Source organism: Ascidia mentula, chromosome 4 (assembly GCF_947561715.1).
Source record: "Ascidia mentula chromosome 4, kaAscMent1.1, whole genome shotgun sequence".
NCBI classification, from domain to species: Eukaryota; Metazoa; Chordata; class Ascidiacea; order Phlebobranchia; family Ascidiidae; genus Ascidia; species Ascidia mentula.
In genome coordinates, this window is record NC_138569.1 from 3,479,966 (window position 1) to 3,506,715 (window position 26,750).

At 39.3% G+C, this 26,750-nt stretch overlaps 1 protein-coding gene across 1 annotated transcript; it reads left to right on the forward strand.

Moving 5' to 3' along the window:
• Nucleotides 1–1,196: 1,196 nt before the first annotated feature.
• On the forward strand, nucleotides 1,197–26,692 carry LOC145897171 (uncharacterized). The gene is made up of 56 exons (XM_082985358.1): nucleotides 1,197–1,327; nucleotides 1,785–1,919; nucleotides 3,868–3,981; nucleotides 4,132–4,284; nucleotides 4,685–4,768; nucleotides 5,069–5,202; nucleotides 5,363–5,507; nucleotides 5,680–5,804; nucleotides 5,989–6,548; nucleotides 6,714–6,858; nucleotides 6,924–7,554; nucleotides 7,767–7,924; nucleotides 8,288–8,488; nucleotides 8,718–8,938; nucleotides 9,336–9,856; nucleotides 10,015–10,178; nucleotides 10,559–10,636; nucleotides 11,016–11,154; nucleotides 11,326–11,488; nucleotides 11,774–11,918; nucleotides 12,094–12,243; nucleotides 12,612–12,829; nucleotides 13,114–13,351; nucleotides 13,528–13,690; nucleotides 13,808–14,019; nucleotides 14,376–14,638; nucleotides 14,956–15,121; nucleotides 15,390–15,629; nucleotides 15,860–16,014; nucleotides 16,334–16,461; nucleotides 16,927–17,111; nucleotides 17,195–17,248; nucleotides 17,495–17,702; nucleotides 17,924–18,075; nucleotides 18,343–18,486; nucleotides 18,800–18,891; nucleotides 18,976–19,115; nucleotides 19,484–19,595; nucleotides 19,902–20,043; nucleotides 20,176–20,427; nucleotides 20,712–20,885; nucleotides 21,203–21,308; nucleotides 21,490–21,659; nucleotides 21,758–21,881; nucleotides 22,131–22,268; nucleotides 22,472–22,615; nucleotides 22,732–22,818; nucleotides 22,977–23,149; nucleotides 23,210–23,347; nucleotides 23,555–23,685; nucleotides 23,790–23,874; nucleotides 24,219–24,312; nucleotides 24,428–24,571; nucleotides 24,924–25,069; nucleotides 25,468–25,553; nucleotides 25,950–26,692. The coding sequence occupies exons 1-56, from the start codon at nucleotides 1,243–1,245 to the stop codon at nucleotides 26,131–26,133; spliced, it is 9,639 nt and encodes a 3,212-aa protein (XP_082841484.1). The 5' UTR covers nucleotides 1,197–1,242; the 3' UTR covers nucleotides 26,134–26,692.
• The last annotated feature ends 58 nt before the right edge of the window (nucleotides 26,693–26,750 follow it).

Genomic DNA, 26,750 nt, shown 5'->3' on the forward strand with positions numbered 1-26,750 from the left:
AGTTTGCACCCGATTTGTTGTTTCAGAACACCTTCATTACACAGCACAAGGTAGGCACAAAAGTTTGCCATGTGCGAACAAGTGTAGGACTTTATAGTGTTTTATCAATCCGCAAGAGCAAGAAACGAAACAACGTCATGGACATACCTATCTTGTCTCTATTACTACTTTTTATGTTCGTGATACGCGGCTGCTACGGTCAGTTGAACACGGTAAGCAGACACAACAGGTGTTCGACATTTTGAAAATGGAGCCTCATGGCAAGTTGAGTCAACCTATAGTGAGACTGAAAATTTTTCAATTTTCAAATAAAATTTGGTGAAGATTGTCCCAATACGAAGTGTATCATGCTGTCCCATGTTTGGGAAAAAGGGCTTTGATCCACTTGGCTGCAAATGCCAGCGAACCTAATCTTCCCAATATTTACACTTAGTGTGTCGCAAATGCGGCGAAAATATCTTTCTAAATGCGTAGCACGCGAAAATATCTGGTTATCTCTGTTACAGACATTAATGTCCACATTTTGTGCTCAATATTTAGTTGCAATTAAATAATTCAAAGTATCGATACAGGGAAATAACCACAAAACCGGGTTCGTCTTGTGTGACCGCGAGCAAATTGACATAGATTCGGTTCAAGTGTTTGCATAGCGTTACCCTTGTTTGCTTGTCCGATGTCCAAGACCAATGACAAGCGGTTTCTCGCTGGGTCGTTGGCCCTCTAACCTTGTCGCGGTGTCAACAAATTGATTTGCTGCAATAAAGTCTGGATTGGTGGTTGTAATCGAAAAAGTTTGGCCGAATTGAACCACGTTGAATAAGTGTCTTTAGCGCAAACTGTTGAACATATTCACACTGAACTGCATAACTTGACCAACCTGGGAACCGGGTTGTGTTGTATACAATGTGTGACGGTTTTCGTTTGAGCCAAGTCTGTATCAGCGATTGAAGTTGCATCCAAATTTTATTTTAAACAGTTAATCCCCGTTGTACGTTTTGCGCTGACACATGAACTTGGCATCAAATAGGTTGTATTTTTTGCTTTGCTCCAAACGTTAAACAAACAACCTTGTATCTATTTCAGGGCAATCGGCAAGTCATTCCTCCCCGTATAGCGCCGTCCAATCCTCGGACGCAGCAACAGCACCCAACACAGCGTCTGAACTATCGACAATTTGCCCCAAACTCGCCGTATTTCAGTTCCGCGATTCTGGCGCAGAGACTGAACCGTCTGGAAACAGAGATGAGCAGAATATCCGCATCTGCAGAGGCGGTTGGAAGCAGTTTAAGAGTGACACTATCCCAAACGTTGACAGAGCGGCTTTCAAGTAATAAAAATTCATTCAGTTTTAACTTGCGTGCTTTCGAATAGAAGTCTAACCCACGTTGGATAAACTATAGTACTTATTCGCAGAGAAACAAGTATATTCATTTTTCAGGCAATGTTGTTACAAAACCACATTGTTGACTTCTAAAAAAACAAAAAATCAACACGTTGATTCATCGCAAAATTTATAGTGATGGAATTGCTGGTATGTTTTTTAGGCGAAAAAGGTGCAGATGTAGCCATAGGCTATTGCCCTGAAATACGCTACTCTTGGTTTTTGTATTAGAAACCAGCCAATCACAATCGTCCACGGTATAGGTCACGAATTGATACCACACGTAATAGCGTGAATCTGTTTCCATCGGTTGCGCGGCCAACGGCAAAATGCGCAGGACGTTCGAATTCCGGCGATTCAATGTTTACTAGCTGAAAGTGAATCGCTCGTTGCCTCCTTGCAGTGGTGAGACAGGAAATATCGGGATTCGACGCGCGCATCACCGGAAACGAGAACAAAGTGCGAGGTATTGAGCAGGAGGTGAAGTATCTGAAGAACAGCAACGCACACATGCAGAGGCGCCTCGACAATTTGGAAGGTAAGTTTTCCTGGGTGTTCCCGCACCGTGTGATGCTGCTGATACCTTCCTCAGCAGTTTGCTTAAATAAATCGTGCCACTCTTACCTGTGCACATATTACTGAATTGTTCGCATAGTCGATTCGATTCTAAACACAAACAAAAACATATCTTTTAGCAACACACGAAACGTCAACACTAGGCGTTATAACAAAGCATTTTCGAAAATTTCGCTTATCAAAGTTGTAGTATCGACGACAGATTGAATGCTTCACGTTTTTAAATTAACGCAAGTCAAACACGTGGACATTTGGGACATGGCAAGCACAGACTTCGAGGGTTTATTTTTGTTTCAATAGCGCTGCCAGAGCAACGGCTTTTGTCCGTTACTTTTTTGAACACGAAAACCGGTCGCGCTCTTACAATTTACATTGCGCATATCATTTTTCACAGGCACAACTCTTTTATTGGGATATTATACAGAAAAGTCACAAAATTCGATACTTGATTCGTTTGTTCACACTGTCGCCTGCGCAAACATTGTGACGTAACAAACAGAGCGTGACGAAGAGATGATTGATGACAAATTTCGTCTCATTCTGCTACCGATTTCAACAAATTGTCAGACATTTCCACAGTAAAATGCACTTCTACCAAGATACGCTCAACGGAGTTAAACGCATTTTATTATTGCGAATATCAGCCAATGCAATAAACTTCCCTGAGGAACTCCTTCCACGAGGTCAGTGCAACTATTTGCGAACTCAAGGTTTTTTACGTTGGAAACTTCAAACGAATGAAAAATTTTTCCAACAAAACTCGATAAGATGCAAGTTTTAAGTAGAAAATAGCAATTTTAATGTATGTTTAATGACACTGAGGTGACTGCAACATCATTAACGAAACAGCGGTTAAGTAAGTTGTCCATTTTATTGATGGAGTCGAACAATCTACAGTGGTTTTATCGAAATATTTTTTGACCCAAATTAAAGCTTAAGCGACTGAAAAAGACCCCGCCCTTTGTAACAACAATCTAGCGCGGCAGAACCTTGCAGACAGAAGTAATAGACATGTGATATCAAGCTACTTAAAACTATTCCTTCACGAGCTGCACTGGGCGTAAGTTTATTGGTAAAATACAAATATTTGAACTTGTAAAACTGTCAACGTCATTGAATGCACACAAATTGCGTTCCTTCAAAAAGATCATAAATTCCTAGGCAACGTTTAATTATATTTTGCTGTCATTTGATAAACGAAGTGACAAGACAAATGAGCGATCATATCCTCATATTATGACAAATAAATAAAAGTTGTAAAAATTTCCTATTCAAATCAACCAACAACGTCAAAACGAGATAAAGTGTTCCGGGAGCGTGGGAACCAGACATGAGGAAACCGATTAATATTTGTTCAAATTTCGATAAAATATATATCGACAAAAAATGGAAATATGTTTTTTGCGCCGGGGCCCACAGGAAATTATAAAACTGACCAAATATGCGACGCGAAGGGATTTGGAGGCCAACTGATGGCGATAAGACTGAGAATGACCAGACCGAAAAAGATGATAAAACTGACGCGAAAATCCACTTCTGTGCCCGGTGCAGTTTGGCTATTGGACAAATATTTGATTTTGTCCTTTAGTAACGGACGCGTGCTGTCATAGAAAGACCTCACTGTAAAGCTGTACTGGACCAAACAGTGCTTTATTCTGAACAATATTTCCACTGGAAGAGATTTCCTCTTGTCCCCAACAACTTTGCCTGAGCGTGATTTTGCATTTGAACATTAATTTTGTGTATTTTCCGCCCTCCGCTCTAAGAATCCCCAACCTTACTGGGGCTACGAGCCGGTCTAATACAGGTATTGTATTTTTCCGGGACAGCCTTTAATATTTGGCGGTAATTATAACTAACTAAATACTTGGAGCCCCATAACCACCGAGTTCATATGGTTTTGAATTAAGAAACCCAACGCAGACACGAGACTTCGATCCAAAGCTTTGCTGGCGTTATGGATACAATCCAGCAAGACTCAGCAGCGCCATCCATTGGCGAGGAAATTCTCAACACTTTCGTCAGTAAGAACGAATACATTTTTTTTAGTATGGTCTAAAAAATAATTTGAAAGAAGAAACATTTTTTACTAGGAAGAAAAAAGGTTAATGTAAGAAGTGTAAAAATAATATCTGACACATTTCAAACGCACGAAACATTCTTATTTAATTCAGATCGGTCGGAACTTTCACGTCTATCAGACGCAGTGGAGCGTGTAAAGTTACGCATGAACGACAGCGAGACTGTGATTGGAGGATACAGTTCATACTTTCAATCGTTCGCCGACAACCTGGGAATGCTCAGCAAGAAGACAGAGACCTTACAACGTGGGTTTTATTTACCTACTCAAAGTGGCTCTCTTCCACTGCCAATACAAACATAATATTGATTAATATCCGTGGTCTACGCAGAAGTGAATCATGCTGTCGAATGGTAAAACTAAGCTGTCGTATGCAGCTTGGTTGCAATGCTTGGTGATTTCAGATATCGCATTTAGATAATTAGGGTGGCTTTCATGAGCCAAGTTGGACCGAAGCCACTTTTACTCCACAAGTCGGAGCGAGATCTAAAAAATCAGGTTTCCGGTGAGGTTTGAATTCACGACCCTGATGTGCTAACCAGGCCCTTTCGTGGACCAATTTCAATAGTTGATTTCAATTTAACGTTCCTGGATGCAGAACCAACCAATACAGGACGTGTAGTTAAATATTGTTACATTTGTTTCAGTGGAAAGCAGCATCATAACAGATACGTTGAGTGAAATCCATGAAAACATTTACAATATTCGAGCTGACGTCGACAATCTAAGCCGTAAGTTTGTTGCAACTGAAAGAGTCAGACACAAGAGTATCCAGCGTATTCACATTGACATAAAAATGTTAAATCGTTCTTTAAAATGTCCCTGAAATGTATTTTTTGCAATTTTTTTTCCAAGAATCTACCTATGTGTAAGCCTTAAACCACATAAACCAATTTTCTATGCTGTTAAATTACCCCAGAACAGCACTTTAGTATCTTTGTCATTTATACATAGCCATGCATACAGTCTTGAAAGCAACAGTGTTTGAAAGAGTGCGTTTTCACTGTTGTCATAACAACAACTTTTTACAGCGGATGAGGACGCGGTAACGGGAGTGATGTACGGCCCTAGTTACCTCGACGATATCCAAGCATCGGTAGACGAACTTACGGAAACAATTCAAACCGTGGAGGCGAAACAACAACTGCAAGAATCGTCATTGCAGGTTGGGTTCGTATTCACTTACTTTCTGATTGACGTCAAACGAACAACCAACAATTTTTCCATTCGTTTTAGTGCATTGAGATTGTAGAAACAATCAAAATTTCCGTCAAATGAATTTTTCATTAGCTACTATGGCTTATATTAAAGCATTGCAATTTTAGAATTTAACAAGACTGGTTGAATCATCCGACAGCACGACTGAAGGCGAAACAAGCAACAATTACAGGGCCAGTTCAAGCGGTCCCAGGCTAAACGAAATTACTGCTTCTGTCACCCACTTGCAAAATGCACTGAGACGAACAAACGGTTGGTAGTGTTCATTGGTAAACCCTATTTATAGAAAAATATGTCGATTAAAATTTTAAGTCTCAAAAAGAATTACCCGTTTCGTTTACCATAAGGCTTCGAAACCATTTGGTTTTTCAACTAGGCGGTGAAATAGTTACCACAGATATGCGATTAACCTTTTTCGTTGCAGAGGACCAACGACTTACGTACGGCCAAGTCCAACTTCGCTTATCTGAACTTAAGGCAGACTACACAACTCAACAGGACGAAGTTTCAAGACTCAATGGCAGATTAGATGACCTGCAACAATCGCAGGTAGTTTAAGCGTGGCAAAGTGTAAACCGCTGATACCTCTCCACATACAAACAACGACAACACTTAAATAACTTCTTGATTACCATAAAGTAAAATAGGCAAAAATATATTTTTGAGCAACCCAGCAGAATGGTGAAGAAGAAAAATAATCTGCAGCATTATAATCACGATTTACCGTTACCAGGAAACCAATCAACATCTTCGCAATCTCAGCGACACGGTAACAAGACATGATCAAATACTCCTTGATATGGTATCAGGCCCTCCTAGTTTAGGGGGAATACCTTTGAATGCTCCCCTCTTCCCCGATTCTGGTCCACCTAGCAACGCATCACTATTCATCAACGGGAATTCGTCGTCCGAGTATCCTCCGGGTGTCTTGGATGACACATCATCATCGGAGCGCATCCGTCAGTTGGAAGAATACCTGGCAAATAATCTGGAACAAAATATCCTCAACATCCAGAATGAAATGCGTGGACTCCAGTTCTCTGTTGGTGGTTATAGCAACCGTTTGGATAGCATGTCCGCAAGGATCAGCTACCTCGAGTCCTCATCCGATCCGGGAGCACTTCCCGGTTCCCTGCCGTTCAACAGCATCCGGAGCGGGCTCCCGCAGCCGGATGACTCCTCCCATCACATTGATAGGATTTTATCAGATGTGGAGGCTCTCAATGCAAGCGTAGCTGCTCAGTCCAATATGTTGGCACAGGGTTTCCAACAGCTCGGCGATTATGACAGAAGGCAAGTGTTTACAATCCAGGTTTTCACTACAAATTGTTGAAGCTTTTCAGGGGCACGTTATATTCTGGAATTGTTGGCACAAAAAAACGCTAAAACACTGACATTTCATGCGTTAAATGGCAAAACGGACAATTTGTATTTAAACGAATGGACCGATTTGTTTAGACTTCGTGTTAAAGAACTCGACGAAAATTCAAAACACGGAGAACTCCAAGAAATCAGAATTCTGCTTCAAAATGCGACGATGTCTCTTTCCCAAATGAGCATGACCATAGCAGAGCACGAGCTCACCATACCTAACATATTCGACGTAAGTTTGTTGTCATACCTGTGTTCTGTGATATGATTTACTCACTTGACAATCTTTTGCTACAGAGCCTGAATACTGGACACGATATTATAATAGACCTGAACAACGAAATGTACAAACACGAGATGGCACTGAAGAGCATGAACCGAACGATCAGCCACATTGAAAATACATTAACCAGACTTAATGCCACTGCGGCAAATAAAATCCCAAATCACGGCCAAGGACCAAATGGATCACCGTTGTACGTCACACCCAACGATTATGTAAAGAAGAGTGAGTTTAATGTGTTGGCCGAAGAACTAGCCGCTCTGTCCAACAGCCTGAGTCCAAACGATATGTCCCTGACCTCCACCAGCAGCGATGACGTCATTGGTGTGACGTCTGAACGGAATAAAACGGATGCTGAACTTGTTCAACTGCGCGCGGATCTTCGGGTCGTCCAGCGAACCGTTGACTTTCAGCAAAATGCGATAAATCTCGTGACGCAATCGACGAACAATCTCCTGCGCGACCTCAGTGACGTCAGAGGGTCGATGGCGTCAGTCGTCGGGAGCCGCGCGAATGCCACGCAGTCGAATGACGTCACACATGCGGTGGAAGGATTGAGAAGTGGAATGCGGAGGTTGTCTGAGAGAGTGATCGAGAACCGGAAGATTTTGGGAAATCAGAGGAAAAGGTTCCGGATATTTGAATGTAAGTTATACGAAAACACCTGTGTTATCGCTTCTCCATTGGAAATGTAAATTTTACATGATATATGTCATAAATTTATAAAACCTGGTCCTATTACATATTGCACGTTGTTCTACTCAAATGCCTACGGTTTGAAACAAGAACTGGACTATACAGCGACAATTTAACAGCTTATTCCTATATTTTTCTGAACCATTTTTGTTTGTTTCTAGTTCTGAAGCGTTCCTGTGCGCGACATTCTGACGTCACAGAGTTAAACGAGACGATAACGGCAGAAATTCATTCTTTGCATCACGCTATGGAGTCTGTGGCATCGAACATGTCAACCGTCAGCAATAAGATCCCCAGCGCGGATGAATTCCAAAATTCGGTAAATTTCACAAGTACCATGGAAACATTTATTTCCGCAGACTAAAAAATCAATTAGCTTTCTTGCTCAAAACAAATATATTTCGTTAAAAAAAGTATCGTCAGTGTATGTAGCATGTGATATAAAGTATAAGAGGTGGAAATCTGTTTTTTTTTTCACACAACTGTTAACATGAATAATTCCCAAAATCAATTACAAAGATTTAGTGAATTTTAACATTACTTGGGCGCTAGTTAAAAGCATTGACTTCCCATAGCTTAAAACCCACGTCAACAAAATAAAAATACTGTAGACTTCAAAAAGACTGGTATTTGCGTTGATACCGTAATTTTGTTTATGAAGAACGATAAACAATTTTTGCAGACTTCGTTTGGCATCGACTGCGCTACGTTTGACATCACCAACATATCCGATCTTGTTGATCAAGTGAAGAACCTTTCGAATCAAGTTGACGAGCTGAAACGGGTCGGCGCAACCACACTGAATATTAATGCAAGGCAGTCGTCTGTTGTTTCCGACGATTTGCAGAATATTCCTACGGCCATAAGATTACTCGAAACTCAGGTATGGTTTGTAGTGAATGAAAGTAAAAAAATATTAATTGAGATTTATTTGGAGTCATGTGTGAATCCAAGTTGGAAGTAGCCATGGACCTTGAGCAAAAAATGTTTAAATTGCATATATGCTGATGTAGTGAATCTGTGAATGTCATTTTTTAGTTGCTGTAACTGTTTGAAACCAACCTGTTTACAATGTTTTATCTCAACACAACAAAATTCAAATTTCAATGCAGATCCAATCGTTCCAAGACGTTGTGGTCGCCCTCCCATCTCTGGACAACAAAATTGAGGCGCTGAAGGGAATGAGGAACCTGGTGTTCCAGAATTCGCAGGGCATAAGTAGCTTCCACGAGACTGTGGTGGCGGTAGAGAGAAACATTAACACACTTCAAAACGACGTCTCGAAAATGGAATCAAAGCAACGGAGACTGGAAGCGTATCACGATGACCTGAGGTAAGCATAGTTTGTATTTGTTATGCAAAATTTTGCTAGTATTAACTTTAGCGTTTGTAAAATGAGTTTAGCTTTGCGAATGGTTTGGAAGATTTAAATGTATCGTCCATTGTGGCATGTAATATTGTTTTAAGTTCATTGGATGTCGTGAAATGATTTTTGATCAGGTGTTAAATTCTTGGATCGCATAATTCCAAAAAGATGAAAGCCCCAGCTATAAGTCTGCGTAGTAAGCATTCAGCACCGATGATGAACACAGTAGTGTTTGCCTCGCCCATGTTTACAGGCAGAACTATAGCTTTGGGTTCCATCTTTGGGGTTTTATTCGATCAGGTTTCTTATGTTACAAACATATTCAACCCAACCCTTGAACATGATTTACGTTGTTTGTTGAAAGGACAAATCTGAATGAAACGAAGCGAGCAATCGACAATTCTGACGACCGTTCCATTTCAATGTCACGTGATTTGGTAAGAATCGAGCGCGTTTTGCGCGGAAACTTCACCGAGCTCAGAGATGAGGCTGCTTCGACACGCCTGAGACTACAAAGCCTCGATGACGTCACAGCTGATTTCTCTCTTCGCATCGGGGGGCTGGAAACCGAACTGGAACAAGAATTACTGACGGTATCAATACGTCATAATGACCTCGACCACCGCGCAAAGAGAATGCAAGTTGCGATCGATGACGTCATAGAAACAGCGACGGAGAATAGTGACGTCATAGACAAGTTTAACCGGTCTCTGAGGGACGAGAGGACTCTACGCGCGCGAACCGACGGCGAACAGGAGGTCATAGTACTCGGCCTGCGCGAATCGTTGTCAAACCTACAGCAGGAGGTTTCAGACCACAAGGTTGTGACGTCACAATACGAATCGCGATTGAGTGGACAGGAGTTGCAACAGCAGAGAAACACTGGTAATAGACTATTGTCCAAGTAGTACATTATACTGTCGATGACTTCATGTCCGATGACTTTAATTAACAGAAATTAACTGCTCATATTAGAGGTTTTGCCAATTTGGTTAGCCATTCATCGGTATACCTAGCTATAAAATGCAGCGGTTATTTCATAGGTGAAATAGGCAGATTGGAGACAGCAAACCAAGATGCGGCGGCCGAAGTTGCAACGCTCAGAAATGACGTCATATCCTCATCGAATGACGTAACATTACTGAACGACCGAGTCAACAACGTGGAAGATGGACTGAGCGAAATGAGGGAAACCATCACTGCACAGGTTTGTATTTGAAGTAGGTTGACGAATATATCGGTAAAACGTAAAAAATGATTGCCCAAAAATATAATGTATGAAGTTTTTAGAAAGGCGGTGCGACAAAAATAGAAACCAATTGTAGGTGTATGGCACAGGCAGCGGAGGTCGGCAACCTTTCGAAAGTAGTGTGTCACTTTTAGTAGTACAGTGTATTAAACAGCACTGGAATATGAACTAGTAAATCACTTGACGTGCCAAAAATAATGTGCCACTTGTGGCATACAGTTTATTGGTATATGATTCGTATCAAAACGACTTGTGATATATCAGGCTTTTTCTATCTTTGGTTTTAAACTTCGACCTTACAAAGATTCGCCAACAGACCTTTTTGTCTGCTTCCATAGGCCAACAACCACCTTCAGTTGCGACAGAACTTGATAACTACACAGGATGAATTGAATGCTGCTAAACAAACTATACAGGTACGACAGCTAAGTCCTGTATAAACCAGTAGCTCAATGTACTATTAGCAGTACTTTGGTTACAAGATTCTTTAAGCCCAGCCATGGCTACAATGCATCGGTTTGGTAAATAAATTCAATGGTGATCAGTTTGGTAAATAAATTCCAACCAATTTTAGGCAAAAAGTAGGGATTTAAAAATTTTTAAAAATAAGTGGTACACAAACACTTTTAACTTTACGACAATACAGTAACACCCGCCAATAAAAAAACAACTTAAACCAAAGTATAATATTGATAAACCTTGTGTACGCAAATACAAGCCAGTTAGATTCACGTTGAATCGAGTTTCAACATAAATGAGATGTTCATACACATATTACCAGTACCCGATATACAGGTACATGACTCATTCAAGCGTAGAGCGGAACAGATTATCGACAAACATCGCAACGACATTTCCTACATTATCCAACACTCATCCAACCACACGGTGGCAATAGAGAGACTGAAGCAGCGTGTCGGATCAACCCGAAACCGTAAGTATCATAAAAACACACAACATTATCTGCAAATCCTACTAACCATATCTACATTTATTAATTATCAACATTGCCTACAAAGAAAACCTTTATACTATGGTTTATTTATTTGATGTGGACGATTGGTGTCAGTCTTTTGTAGTGCATTCTGATCGTTTTGTTTTCCAGAAGCTTATGCCAACCTAACAGGAGATATACTGAACGAGGTCGAACTCCTGGAGGCAAGTTTGCGAACCGCAAATGCCGAAATTACAAACATCAAACGACAAGACACTATTAGAGACACATCAGTACTGGATCTTGAAAGCAGCATTTCCGATCTCAGAAACAGGTTCATTGCATTGCAGTTGTTTGCATTTTAGGTTGCAACCTGTTTACTTTTATTTCCATTGCATCGCTGATGTGGGTGAAGTGTAGGTTATTGGCTTTTAATTCAACTAACCCGAGAGTATAACAGCATTCAATATTTTTCTTTCCGAAATCGACCTTTTTCCTACGCCACTTGTTGCGCGTGACACAGGTGGAAACTTCTTTCGAATTATATTGTAATTTTGCAAATAAGAGTATAACAGATACCATTGCGTTTTTTTCACAAGAAACAATTGTCGCTTTGCAGTGCGTTGGATTACCAGAGCAAGATCCGCACCAACAAGGAGTTGGTCGAGAGAAACAAGAATCTGATGAGTCGACAAAGTTCGAGACTGGACGACCTTGAAAGATCAGCTCAAGAACAAAGAATTGCGAACTCAGATCTTCAACAGGTAGAATTATTTCATTTTTATGGTGTTATATGATTTTTCTGCTCCCAAAAAGTAAAAAACGCGACCTGCGCCGAAGTTCTGTGATAAATGTATATTGGAAGCAAATGTTTTTTTGTAAGTTTTGCCACACTACCGTAGTGTCCAAAAACTTTAGCTCGAAACATTTCCCATGCAGGTTGTTCAAACGAATCGGAACGAGATCACGTTGCTAAGCAACGTTCAAACCTCCGTGGTCCGGATGAGGGAGGATTTCTCTCGGGTGTTTTCACAACAGGAAAACAGAACGAATTCACTTCGACAAACTGTGGATGGAATGAACAACAGAGTAAGGAAGAAATTTTTTCTTGCGTTTTATATGAACAACGCCTAAATCGTTAATGTTTAAACTATATATAGTGCATAAATATATAGTTCTGTATATATATATATAGATGTTGATATAGATGGTGACTATATATATATATATAGTTGCTGTTTACAGCACAACAGAGTAGAATTTGGTAAAAAAACATCCCGTTTTTTGCAAAGAAAGAACACTTAAATTACAACAAAACGACAGATTGAACGTAAGTAAACAGCTATCGAAAAGTTGACTGCGAGCATAAAATGTAACAAAAATCGGTTTCGTCCATTGGCGTAAATCCTTGATACGCTGCTGGAGATATAGGAACATTTGTCTGTACAAATGTGCAGGTTGCAGTGGTGCAAAGTGAAGTTGGTGGCCACGAGAGGACGCTGAACACAATGCGGCAAGATCGCATCAGTTTAGACGCGGACATCGAGCAGATCTACAGATCTTCGGGTGGTCTTGAGGAAATTCTCCGCAAAACAACGACCGATGTTCAGCTTTTAAGAAGAGAATTCGATTCATCTTTGAGACAGTTGGATTCTCTGAGGGATCTCGAACAGAGGTGAAATAGTCGCAGGGAAATTTTCCAAAAGAACGAGTTATTTTATATCAACATCTAGTGAAGACAATACAAGTTATGCGCATGTATTCCTCCGTGAAGTATCAATCTGTGTTTGGGAAGTTGGCTAACGAATAATATATATAACATATAACCACACAATTAAATTACTGAGTACACTTGTATTCGACAATAAACATAAAGTAGTTGGCTTTACGAATCCAGATTAAAAACAAAACGTGTCTAAAAAACAGTTATTTCTTTACACAAATCATTATCTCTGATAGGTCGTCCGCCATGCAGTCGTCGCTGAGTGAGACGAAGCAAACAATTTCGACCAATGAGAACAAGATTTCCCGCCTCCAGGGGGCGCTGGAGCGCATGGGAACCACATTGGATCGAACTATAGCAAACGTCAACCAGCAGCAGCGAGAAGGCGAGTCACGTGACCGCGCCAGAACCAATGAGATCCGAGAGATTCGTCAAGGGTTGGATCGAGTGCCCGTGATGCTGAGGTCAATTAGGGTAAGGGAATAAAATCCGTGAAACCACAGTATAAAAATTATTGGAACCTAGAAAACGATGCGAAGTACATTGTCCGCACAATCTATTCAGTATATGGTTGAGAAAAAAAAATTAACTATGATACAAAACAACCCTTCAAGGTAATGAATATTTCCACAAAACATGTTGTGACGTAGAACGAGTTGACACGTCACAGTGACCGACTGCGGTTTTTGAATGAACGGATTGTGGTAGTGGACGGAAGGATAGACCGGAGACAACCACGCACTGATACCGCATCGCCACAAATCACGAAAGAGCCGCCAAAGCTATTACTCACAGATGCAATGGAAGCTTCAGGCAAGTTATAACAGAAAGTATCCAGAGTGACCAGTGTGATTATTTAAGTGTGACTACGCACTGGTCTATTGTTTTTTAACTTGTTGTTCAACTCTTTTTGACCATTAATTGCAACAGGATGGATTCCAGTCGAAACCACCCACAATTCCAACGAAAATGAAATGACCAATGACGGCACGACAGTCACTCACGTGACCAATGTTAACCACGGCCTTGTCGCGTTGGCACAACAGGTAGTTTCGCTGGGTGAAAGAATTGACCTTCTCAACGCATCGTTGTCGAGTCAGCCAAACGTTGGAGAGTCGTCATTGTTCTACGATGACAGAACGGTGGGTTTTGATTAATTCAATTTTAAAGCTCTTTTTTGGCTTGTCCTGAAGAAAGTCGATTGTATGGCGGCCGAAACGCCCATCAAATAAATAGTTTTCTTTTGCCCCAAAACTTTAAAATTGACTAAATATTATGCCTGGCAGGGTCAGCAGCGGGTGTGTTTTGGTTGTCCAATGTTAGAAACAGTTAAATTTATTTCATGCTTTAACTTTATTTTTGAATCAAATCTCTTTACACGAACAGATTCATCTTCAAACAAAACAGTTTTGTAAGACTTGCTGCAAAAATTTTGAAAATAAGTGGAAAATCTGAAAAAAATTTTTTCCAAAAAGACAATGTCCGTTTTTGTTTTCAGATTTTGGAAGTTCAAGACAAACTTGTTGAAATGGAAGTAACCCAACAGACCATTTCGGACGCCGTTTCATCGCTAGGTGGCGACGTTTTCGAACTGTCAAATCGCGTTGGCACGCGCGATCATGACGAGGCCGAATTACAAAAACAGTTAGCGATATTGGAAGGAAAGTTCGATGCAAGCCGCAATGATAAAAATGAAAAGGAAGAACAGATTTCGTTACTGCAGAAACGTATTGGCGAGGTGGAATCTAATGTGGAGCATAGGTAAAATAATTTGGGTGCATGGCAACTTTTTCTGGCGCCTCAGCACCAATTGAGATTTTGCCTAAAGAGTGCCAAAATGTGCATTCAAATGGTCCGGACTGGAAAAAGAATATCGTACATAAATAAATATAATGGATTTAAAATACAAACCTTCAGTCGTAGCTATACCATTTACTTAATAAGGAGTGCATTTTTATAAATCTTGTTTATCCGATTCAATTGTGAAAATTGTTAATTACAAAACCAACGTAGCTTTGATTAGACAAAGGTAAACAAGTTTTTGGATTATAATAAAAACATAACATGATTATTTAAAGGATTTCCGAACAAGTCGCGTTTGTGGCCAACTTATCAGATTCTGTCCAAGTGGTGCATGACGCCATACAATATATTTACACTGACGTCACTACCTCCAGTGATGTAAGACGTAGCAACATGACGAAGCTGAACTATGCTATTGAGAACATCGAGATAGAAATACAGGTTAAATAACTCACAAGGAGAGCTAAAATCCATTTAGACATAATGCGCAATTTATGTGATTTCAAACGCGCAAATAGTGCTTCTGCTTTGTAAAGTTTTAATTTCAACTTATTCGTCAACTAATCTTACACAAAACAATAAAACCTATTGTTTTTGGAACTTCGCAAGTTTAAAATCGTCAACCCTTTTCCCCTGATTTTATAGCTTTGACAAAATATTGTTTATTCAACACTGAGTTAACTTAAACTTAAAACAAAATTGTCAACAGAACTTCGCTGCTCACATACTCAACGTCACACAGAACCTTGAGCGCACCAATCACGAGCTTTCACGCAAGAGTGCTCACGGCGACGACGACGTTTTAACCAATCTGACGTCACAGTTAAACGCACTTGCTGTTGACGTGTCTGTCAAATTGAACAAGCTGCTTGAAGATTACGACGGATTAAAAGACAACTCCTCGTTCCACAGCAGGAAAGGCCACACCCATGAGGTCTTGGAAAGAAACGTAAGCTTTCTGACATTTTGGTTTAACGATACCTCCTGCTTTCGCTAATAGAAAAGGTCAAATTGAGAAGCAGTTGAGTAAAGAAAGATTCAGAAACGTACAAAGTTGCTGTGATATTTTTTCAAGGCGAGAACATGTGTGTGCCTTGTTCCAACTACAGAAAAGCACCATCGGAAAACATTACACACTCCCCAAGACATAATTTGGAAAAATACCAACCATATGTTTAGGTGGCGGAAATAAGGTCCTCTATGCGTGATATGAGCGACAGAATTTTGTTGATCCATGACGCTGTACAGAGAGAGGTGGCCGATACTGAAGTTCTGACTACAAGGGTGGCAAATGTCGAGGGCTTGACAAACAATCACCAAAGTTCAATTAACACGTAAGATTTTCATGCTAAATTATATTTGCTATGCAGTTATTACTTCAAAAATTGATGTTTTCGAATTGGGTGCTTATTTTTTAAACTGAATGTGCTTATTTTCATTAAATGCCGTTTTAAGAGGCAAAAACAAATTATCGTTGCAAGGCACGGCGACGTGCGTTTTCAAACTAAACCATCGGATGCAAAATCGTGTTAAACGGCATAGATTGTATGCGTATTGACACAAAATCAAAAATCTTGGGCAGCAAGGCAATCAACGCCGTTATACCTGAAACCAACCAAAAAACTGCCTATAGCCAAACCCTGTGTCATGTAGATTGCTGGATGAAAGAGCTTTAGTTTCATCTCGAATTGGAGCCCAAGAACAACAAACAAACACAATGGAAGTTCGGATCGAACAAATAAACGAAAACCTGGGTGGCGCCATCACTTTGCCCAACGAAGGTACGGCTGTGGGTTTACAAGACACGTATGGATTTGTTTATGTTGCACATTATACGAAATCCGTAGTAGTTTTGAAACCACTCGTCTAGGGTACAGTTAATCGTACTGCATCATAACATAAACAACAGAAATAGACAACCTTTCTCCAGTTGTATGTCAGTCACGATTTGTAATTGCGTTTGAAATTTTTTGCCACAATATTAATTTCACGCAATGTTGAAAACTAAAAAATAAAACACAGGAAATTTAAAACTTTTCCTGATGTCCGATAATAACGTTTTCCCTTAACATCGAACAAATTGCCAATTCAAATTCGATTAATCGTTTTCTTGACAAAAGTGCCAACACTGCAGAAAAAAGAGCAATTTGTGGGCTATGTAATACAGTATGTGGAAGTTGTGAACGCCCGTACACTACCTAGTCCTGTAAGGCATAATTTCTAACGGGACAGCTTTCAAAACACAGGAGCATCTTTACCTAACGAGATTAGGAGAATTCTATCAACACTGACTGATTCACTGATGCTCAGCAACGCAACCGCGTGGACACTGGCGAAGCGTTCGATCGACATTGAGACGGCACCACTAGAGGGAGACTATGAGTTTTATGAAGTGGAGCCGGCTGCAAATAGCGGCCCGTCCATCACAGCGGTAATGGCATTTCTCATAACATTGCTAACTACCAGCTGTTTGCCAGCAGACAGAACTTCTTGTGAGTGTTTATATTGTTACAGGTCAACTACGAAAACTGGAATGATTCGTCCACGACAAACAACAGCACGTTGCAGGTAAAAGCAGAGGTTCCTAACCTTTCTGGGTGTTGGAGCACCCTAAAAAGGATGTAACGGTTTTGCGACACTCAAGGTTCCCGTGAATAGCACAACTAGCAATTTAAACGAAATATAAGTTAGGTGATCGAAATGTAATTTGCGAAACAATTTTGTGCAGGCTTAGTCATGACGACAATGACCAACATACATCAAACAATAATTACCCACTATTCTACGTATCACATTTCGAACCTTTTTTGGCAGGATTTCCTCCGGCAAACCAACACTAACATAGGCCGCATGTCTTCGAACCTAATTACTGCTTTGAACGCGATGCTGGAAAGCTTACCCACCTCCAGCCAATCTAAACTAAGAACTGAGCCACCCGTCCCCACTGTCCCTTCACCAAACACTGATGACGCATTAGGTGACGTCATCATTGACTTTTCCGATCGACTCGTCAATATGGAAAGTAGGTTCCCAATACACCATCAAAACAATGTTTTTTGTTTGTTGGTTATGAACAAATTTGACAGCAGGAATTTTAAAAATAAAAGTTCAAATGGTTTTTTCTATTTTTTTTTTTCAACTTGTGAGTGAAGATTCCTACAATGTACATCGTAATTTAGAACCACATAATTCATTCAAAGTGTTGCATTTTCCAAATCAATTGATGTATTTTTTGCTTTGTAGCATTGGTCTTATCCATCAATGCATCGCTGCACGCCTTCTCGTCAAACGAACAAACACCAAAAGAAAAAGTTGAAGTGGAAGAAATTTCAAGGAATCTCACGGAATTGCGACGACTCATCGAAGAACTGGATTCGGCGAAGCAACATTCACAAGTACCAACCTGCTTTCATTGGTTTAAAGTTTAGTTAGAATAACCTCAACTAGTACGAATAGTCCTAAGGCGTGGTGGAAAAAAATACTCTTGATTGTTTAAATTAAAACTTCATGAACGAAGAAAGCAAATAATTTCAAAATAACAACACTTCCTTTTAATTGTGTTCACCTCATCTTCTCGACTTAAGGTTTTAAAATCATTGCACAGTGAGGAGATAGGCATCGTATAGTGCTTTATAAAAGTAAAGCCAATTAAACCGTAACAGACACTCAGTAAAACTTTGCTGAGGAAAGTGGAATCAATTCGGGATGACGTGGCGACGCACGGGGCTCACATATTCAACGTGCTCGGTGAAATTCAGTTTGTTAACAACACCGTACAAGAAGTGAGCGACACCCAGAGTGTGCAGGTGGGCTACTGCCTTTTGTTTCTGTTCCACTATGGTTTATCTGGTAAGAATGATTCCTGTTACGGTAAATATTCATTATCATAATCATATCCAAAAAGTGAAAATTAACGGAGCGTACGAGAAAAACTTTTACCAACGCCTATCGATGTTTCAACGTTTCAAATAACCGTCTCACAACAATCAAATCTTATGCTGTTATTACGGAAAGGCTTAAACAATTCCATGTATTTATATCAAATTGATAAAAAAACCTTGTCATTATGAGATATCGTGGTTATTGCTCAGTAACAAACAACCATGCATTTTTTCACAGCATTACGTTTTAAGCAACTTGTTACAACAACAAGAACAACACTCCGCAACTGTGGCGCAATGGAGATCTCAAATGGATACAATAGAAAACAGGTGTGTTGACTATAACTCTTCTACCGGGTTTCGAACCCGAAACCTTTGGCACAGTTACCTCAACTCCACGCTAATTTTTTGAAGGCTTGAAGGAGATTTGTCGGGGATAAGAGATGAGATAACAGAAGACAGGGAAATGCTTGAAGGAAGATTGGTTCATAACTTAACAAGTCTGGCGACAAAGCTCAATGAAGCAAAAGCCCTTGCGGAAAACAACAGAGACGGTGAATAACGAGTTTTTAAACTGGTCCTTGCAAAGCCCCTTTGCGACGTTTCGAGTTTTCAAGAGCCTTGCGTGCAATTTAACCTTGAATTTTGTTTTGTAAGAAACAGAGGAAATACCTGAAAGTTAAGCTAGCCATCTACGACTGAAAATTGTTAACGCAGGAAAAATAGACCTGATAGATTAATAATTGCTTTTTTTTTGAAAAGCCTTAATAATTTTAAGAACCACTGCATTTAACTAGCACACGAAACTGCGTTGTATCACAAATCAAGGAAATGGTCAAACACCTTCCACTAAATATTAGAATTATTTACCAACAAAATTTACATAATACAAGAAAAATTTTGATTGCATTTTACTTTGCAGAACTTGGGGAACGTTTTGATGACACGGAAGGACAAAACGTCATCGACTTGCAGTTGAACCTCGTGGACAACCAGATTAACGACATAAACAACAGATTACAAGGCTTTGAAACGTAACCAAAAATTCGTTAAATTTTGTGATCACATATGACACATATTTACCAAATAAACGTATATTGAACGTAGGGTTATTTGTCAATGTTTGGATTCGGCCGAATGCTAAAATATTTTTGCTATTTGAATATTCGGATTCCAGCAATATTCGTAAATAATCATTTTCTTACCTAAAAGAGGCAGAGATTCTACGGTGTTCGTTAAAACCACACTTTCCTGTTACAAAACGTTAGATAATAATCCCGTAAACTTACATAAACATGTACATGCTTTTAAATTTTGTCTTTAATTAAATTGCTTCACAGTGCACTGGGGAGTTCCATGACAAGAACAGCTGCTACAGTACAAGAAATCGAGTTGCTGAAAAACTTTGTTCCGTTGCTTCAGAACCAATCGCACGCCCAACTTCAGCAAATAATTGCATCTGTAGACTTACAACTCGACGAGGTAATACACTACAATATTGTAGTGTTGCTGAATATCAAAGCTTATTTGTCCACAGTTCCTCGATCGCTAACCCAAGTATTGTAACATTGTTGAGGTAAAACGTTTAACCGCAACATTTGTTCATATTTTCAGTTGCGTTCCCAAAGTGTGATTGAATTGACGGAGCTTCAAAGCACAATGTCAACCTTGACCGCTTCCCTTATGATGGAGGATCGCAGTCTTGCCAACAAACTCAACAATATCAACGCCACCGTGCGGCAAAATTCGAGAGATGTCGTGGAACTAAGAGGGGCGACAGAGAGTCTGTCGTCGGCCGATCAGAACGCACAACTTGGCCTAATGAGGCATTCAAACGAACTGAAGGGATTTGGACGAACTTTCACCGTAGGTTTCGCATTTCACAAAGTTTCAAACACCGTTAATACCCACTACCCCATTCATTAAATATCACACCCCAATTTCATTGTTTTATTTGTGAAACAGATAGCTCAATACTTATTCTAACCTACTGATAGGTATAGTCAACAAATGTCTATCTAAGCAATACAATACATTTACGGTTAGTTCACTATAGTGGTTCGTGATGTTAACGGGGATAAAATCAAACAAACGATTTAACAAAAAGCGTTTTAAGTTGTCATTTAACAAAACTTTCTGTTGTATTGCAGACCATGGACAATCTTATAAGAACCATTTCAGATTCTGTAACCCTGAACAGCAACCAGATACTGACAATAAATGGTGATCTGCAAACCAGAAGAGACCAGCAAACCACAACAGTTGCTTTGTTTACTCAAATGCTGTCAAATCATAGCAGATACATACAACACCTCTCACAGCAGGTCATTAAAGACTAAATAATATACATATAATGGTAGTGGTGCACATGGTGAAGGTGAATATGCATAAAGTAATGAGAATAATATAAAAGGCAAAACCACACACTCTTAAACCCCAATAACATTATATACCAGGGCTTTACAAAGAAAAATATGCAATTGCTTTTACAAAAAATGGTTTTGTACCCCTAAAATTACATTAGCTACAGTTTTAGAGCCCTGTCAAATACAATGCTCAAGAATTAGCTGCAAGCATGCAAAAAATGACACTTACCTGTTGGAAGTCAAAATGCTGATTCGATTAGTTGTTGCTTACACAGATTACAACACTGGAAAATGATGTACAGAACCGTGCTTCAATAAGAGTTGTTGTGCCAACCCAAGTTCCACCAATTGCCCATGTTCCCACAACAGAAACATCCACAGGTTCTGCGTAGACCCATAAGTGCCAATTTATACATTATCATAATCACAATTGTAACCTTTTTCTCTTTAACCTTATACTCAGAAAATCAACCAGTTTTTTTGCAAATGATCTACCAAACTTACTCTTAAATGTGCAAGTTATTTATCCATGTCATTATTACGTACTTACTTTTTGCACCAGTTTCCACCACAACAACTACTCTGGGGCCGGTTCCGAAACCATCTGGACTTACTGTGATCTCATCCACTTCAACATCCATAAGTTTAACTTGGATTCCAGTGCACGACCCCACTGTACAAAACTATCGCATTGTTGTTCAGAACATACATGGAGCCCATGATTCTACACAGGTGAAAAACCAACAATTATGCACAGCATTTTTATATAGAGTTAAATTAGATTTAGGGCAAAAGGTTTTGCATACAAACAGACAATGTTGTGTGAACAGGTATTGGCAAATGCTCCACCAGTAACTGTTGGTAATCTTGATCCCGATGGCAGATACTTGATCACTCTTTATGCGGCAAGAGATGGGGACCTTAGTCGGCCACTGAATGCACTGGGCCAAACTCGTAAGTATACAAGCATTTCCACACTTTAGTGTATTTTTCTGTGGCGATTGATAAACATTGGGATAAAATATGCCCTTGAATTGACATATTGTCACACCTTTTTAAATAAAACACATGTCAACAAACAGTTCGTTTCATTTTTTGAGATTATTTCCTGTGCTGAAAACCAAAAATGACTGTAAACATGAAACAATAATCTTCCTGTTAAAATACAACATAAATTAAGACTGTGTTCACCTTATTTTACAGTTCCGGGACCCAGGCCTGTTATTCCACCAACCACCACTACCTCCCCAGCTCTTCCCCCTCCTCCAACCACCCCTGATGCAAATGCAATTGTACCTTCACATGGTTATCCTGATCAAGTTCACATTGCTGATATGGCAGGTATTTTCCAATGTATTTCGGATATGTATCACTAATTATTTTTTCATGTGTCAAACTTTATAGTTTTGTTGTGGAATTTAATCCTAAATTGGTTTCTGTGATGCCTTTATGTATCTCACCACCCAGAATATTATATCAAGTTTAATTTTCATTGTTGTTTATTTGCATCTACATCTATATTGTGTACCTTTGCTTTATCACAGACTTCTACTGTGACTTTGAGGACTTTGACCTTTGCAACTTTTTGGACGATACAACAGATGATTTTGATTGGATTAGAAATAATGGGACAACACCATCAGCTGATACTGGACCAAGCAGAGATCACACTCTTGGCACAGATGATGGTAAAAGTTTTTGATATTTTGGCGCAGATATTTGTAAAACTTTTATTCATGCAAACCTAAACAAAACTTTTCTTGAAAAAAACGTGTTTAAAGTGTTTATGTTTGACACATTCTAGGCCATTACATGTTCATTGAGGCATCAAGGCCACGTCAGCCAGGTGACCGAGCGAGGTTGGTTTCTCCGCTGATGGAACCAACTTCTGGTGAGAGCAATTAGCAGGACATTAACAAAATGACTCTTTTTAAGCTGAATGCACAAAAATAAAGTAGATTATCCAATCTAACCAGCAATATAATTTTACACAAAAACTTATTTGTGTAATTAAATTTTCTGTAAAAAACACCAATCCTTTCATTCTAGGACAATGTCTTGAGTTTTACTATCACATGTTTGGTGTTGGGACTGGTGAACTGCTAGTTCATGTTCAGCACGCTGGGGCCACCCAACGAACACAAGTATGGGCTGACAGTGGTAACCATGGTGACCAATGGAAACGAGGAAAAACCACAATAACCTCAGACCTCCCATTCCAGGTTTTATTATTGCATACTTCACTGATCAACAAAATGTATCAATATTTGGATTTTGTGTAGATTGTATTTGAGGGAATCCGTGGAACAGACTATCACAGTGACATAGGATTTGATGATGTTATAATAAAATCTGGAGCCTGTCCCAAACCTATGCTACAGTGCAGATTTGAGGATGACAATTTGTGCGGTTTCACACAGGTGTTATACACGGCCATTGAAGAGCAAACAATTTCATTATTTTTTAAAGAAATAACACAGTTTACTCATAAATCAATTTTCATGTGTTATCGTCACAAATACGCCAAGATTTAGATCTCTTTGTAATATATTAAATGTATCTATATATGTATAGTTTTCAAATATTTATTCCAAGCAATATTAATTAAAACAGCAATCATTTTTAAGGATTCTGATGATGAGTTTGATTGGAATCGAAACTCGGGAGCTACATCCTCAGCAGACACTGGCCCTATCAGTGACCACACGTTTGGTACTCCAAGTGGACATTACATATACCTGGAAGCTTCAAACCCAAGGCAATATACTATCTTTATGCACAACTTAAGTTACAGTAAAAACTTTAAGTAAACCTCTAGGATGTAAGATTAAATACATAAGACTAAAATGGTACTTTCTGCAGGTACCCAGGGGATATAACCCGAATATCGTCACCGACACTTAATCCAACCAACGGTCAATGTTTGCGGTTTTACTACCACATGCATGTGAGCATAAAATACAACAAAGTATCGCATTGTATGCTCTATGATTCTGTTCTACATAAAAAAACGTTGATAACCAGTAAACAGAATATGTGTTGTTAACCAATGAATACAAAGTTACACACGGCCGATGAAAACAACAACATTCAACAACAAATACAATAGATTTTTGAAAGCGCGGGAAAATGTAAAAAAATCCCTCAAATTTCAAATGCTTCAATTTTTTTTAAAATGGGGCTCAATGTGCTCTCACAAAAACAAACCTTCAGCATTTATATAGCCAAGTAAAACAATATTAATATTAAAATCAACCGGGTAACGAACTTACGTTTATGTTTCAACCACAGGGCGTTGATATTGGACATCTCAAAGTTTACATGCGACAAACCTCGCAACCGAACGATCTTGGTATTGCTATATGGAGCAAATACGGTGCACAAGGTAATATTTTTTTGAAGCTGTATTGACTAAGTCGTCTTGCATTGTCTTTACTTCATTATTTTCAATCTTCGAACCGCTGTAAACACTGATCAAACTTTCTTACATATGTTTGAAGGCAACGACTGGATCCTTGGCAGAACTTCAATAGTTTCAACCGAATCCTTCCAGGTAGTTTTCGAAGGAACACGTGGCGATGATTACCATGGTGACATGGCACTGGATGACATTGTTATCACCGATGGACCTTGCGACCAACCAGGTTACTACAATCGCACACATTTCCGGTGTTAATGCTTTACACTTTTATCAGTGCGTATAAGTCAGAGTATATTTTCTTTATCGCTATATGTCATTACCGTACGGTTATAAATTTCTGTCACTCGTTTTCAACAAAACAGTTGCCATAAGCAGGAAAAAATAGGAAAAGATATAGCAATTTTTCTTTTGTTGGAAGCTTTCTCAAAAATTTTCTTTGCTGGGCCGCTTACTTCTATTTAGTCCATCAATGCATGTGTTATGCGCCAAATTGACCAATCAAGACCTCAAAGTAAACGAATGAATAAATGAATAGATCGTTACCATTATACATTTCTCCCAATTGATTGTTTCAGTGTGTCCGGTCGGTCGAAAGTTCGGAGATCTTTGCTACAAAGTGGAAGAGACTGGACGTACTTACCAAGACGCCAGCAATCTGTGCAAGTCCAATGGCGGGCTTTTGGCATCCGTCAAAACACAAGAACAACAAAACTTTCTCGCGGTAAAATTTTGTTTGTTTGTGCTGTTGCTGCCACCTGCCGGACATTGTAATTTTCATTATTAGATTTACAGCACCTAATGAAGCGAGGTTATAAGCTCGCGAAAGCTCGTGCGAATAAAGTTTTTTATTAATCAGTCTATCCAAAATAGCAATTACTAAAATTATAGACCTGAGACTGACATGACTTATTGCAGAAATTAATTTTTATTTGTTATTCTTACCACTTACAAACTTAAGGTCTGGGACCTGTGTTGATCGAAATGTTTCTACAAAATTATATGCTGCCTTTTAATACACCCATACAATATTCACCAACTTAATTACATTTTGAAATATACGCCTTGTACAGAATCAATGTTTTTGTTTCATTAAAACCGCACAGAAATCCTTGTATGTAGGATCTTGTCAATGGTTACGGAAATGAGTGGACGCTGTTCTGGGTTGGAATCGACGATATCGTTACAGAAGGACGATTCGTTTACAGGTAAGAGTTTAGTCTTCTATTTGGTATATGAAAAAGATAAAACATTTTTTTTCTGATAAGCAATATGGAGCCAATAATATGAATTGTGTATAAGCTGCAGACAGTGGCCATCTGTCTGCAGCTTATGCACTTTTTTTTTTCATTTAACCACCACCCACTAGATAAATGTAACTGTGAATCCTATTACTTTGGCCTGGTCCTGGTGGTTGTGCTAAACCAACGGTGTCCAGAAACCGTAATTCACAAATAAAGACCATTTGAATGTGGAAAGTCACGTTTGTTATGTTATTAAGAAAGATCATAGCAGTTAAATTATCAGCTAAACACACTGCATACATACTCAATCCACTGGGCTCAAGAAGTTTACATCGAGGTTTCAACCCGTGTTTTTTGCAGCGACGGCATGCCTCTAGCGATGAGCGACCAATCTTTCCAGGCTTGGGCGAAAGGAGAACCAAACGATGCGCTTGGCGACGAGGATTGCGTAAATATGGATTACCAGTCAAAGCACAGGAGGTGGAACGACGTGCCTTGCAATAGGGAGAACTGGTTTATCTGTCAGTATCCCGTGTCTATGTAAAAAAATGTGATGCTGTGCTTTTTTTTATGAACAAATCTAATACATTTAGAGCACAAACGAGCGTTTAATAAAAGAAGCATGTTTTAGAAGTCACTTACGAGGTGTTGCGCTCGTTCTTAGAATCCTATACACGTAAGTTAGAATCACAGTAATTTATAGGAATGTCATCCTAACAATGTACTATAGTTTCCATTTTATCGAGAAGGTTTAACAAATTACTACTAAAAGTACTGTTTTTCACTTGTCCAAAGTCGAATAATATCGTGTTTTTTAATGGCAAAAGTTGAAACGATTGTGGCAAATTGTAAGCAAGCTGTTGAACATTTTCTCTGGTTTTATCGCATGTTTTCCGGTGATTGTGTTCGTCATCAATGTGTAAAATTACGTATGCTTTGTTCGGGTTATCCGTTGTGTCTGCCTTGCAAAGAAACAAGTATTTTCCCAATGTTCGTTTCGCGTCGCTGTGTATAAAGCTACCATCCTCAAAAATCAAGCGTTTTCCCTGTACTTTATTGCCTACATTAATATTGTGACCTCTGCTCTTGTCGATAATACATTTCGTTGCTGCCTCAGCGTCGTTTTGGTAAGTAAGATTCACCAAGGAAACAAGTGACCAC

Bases quoted from the DNA above. Each gene is read 5' to 3' on its own strand.
- LOC145897171 (XM_082985358.1), top strand. From the start codon at position 1,243: ATGAGCAGAATATCCGCATCTGCAGAGGCGGTTGGAAGCAGTTTAAGA. The intron at 18,076-18,342 runs GTACCAACCTGC...AAACCGTAACAG, and splicing joins CGGCGAAGCAACATTCACAA to ACACTCAGTAAAACTTTGCT. The intron at 25,554-25,949 runs GTAAGAGTTTAG...TGTTTTTTGCAG, and splicing joins GAAGGACGATTCGTTTACAG to CGACGGCATGCCTCTAGCGA.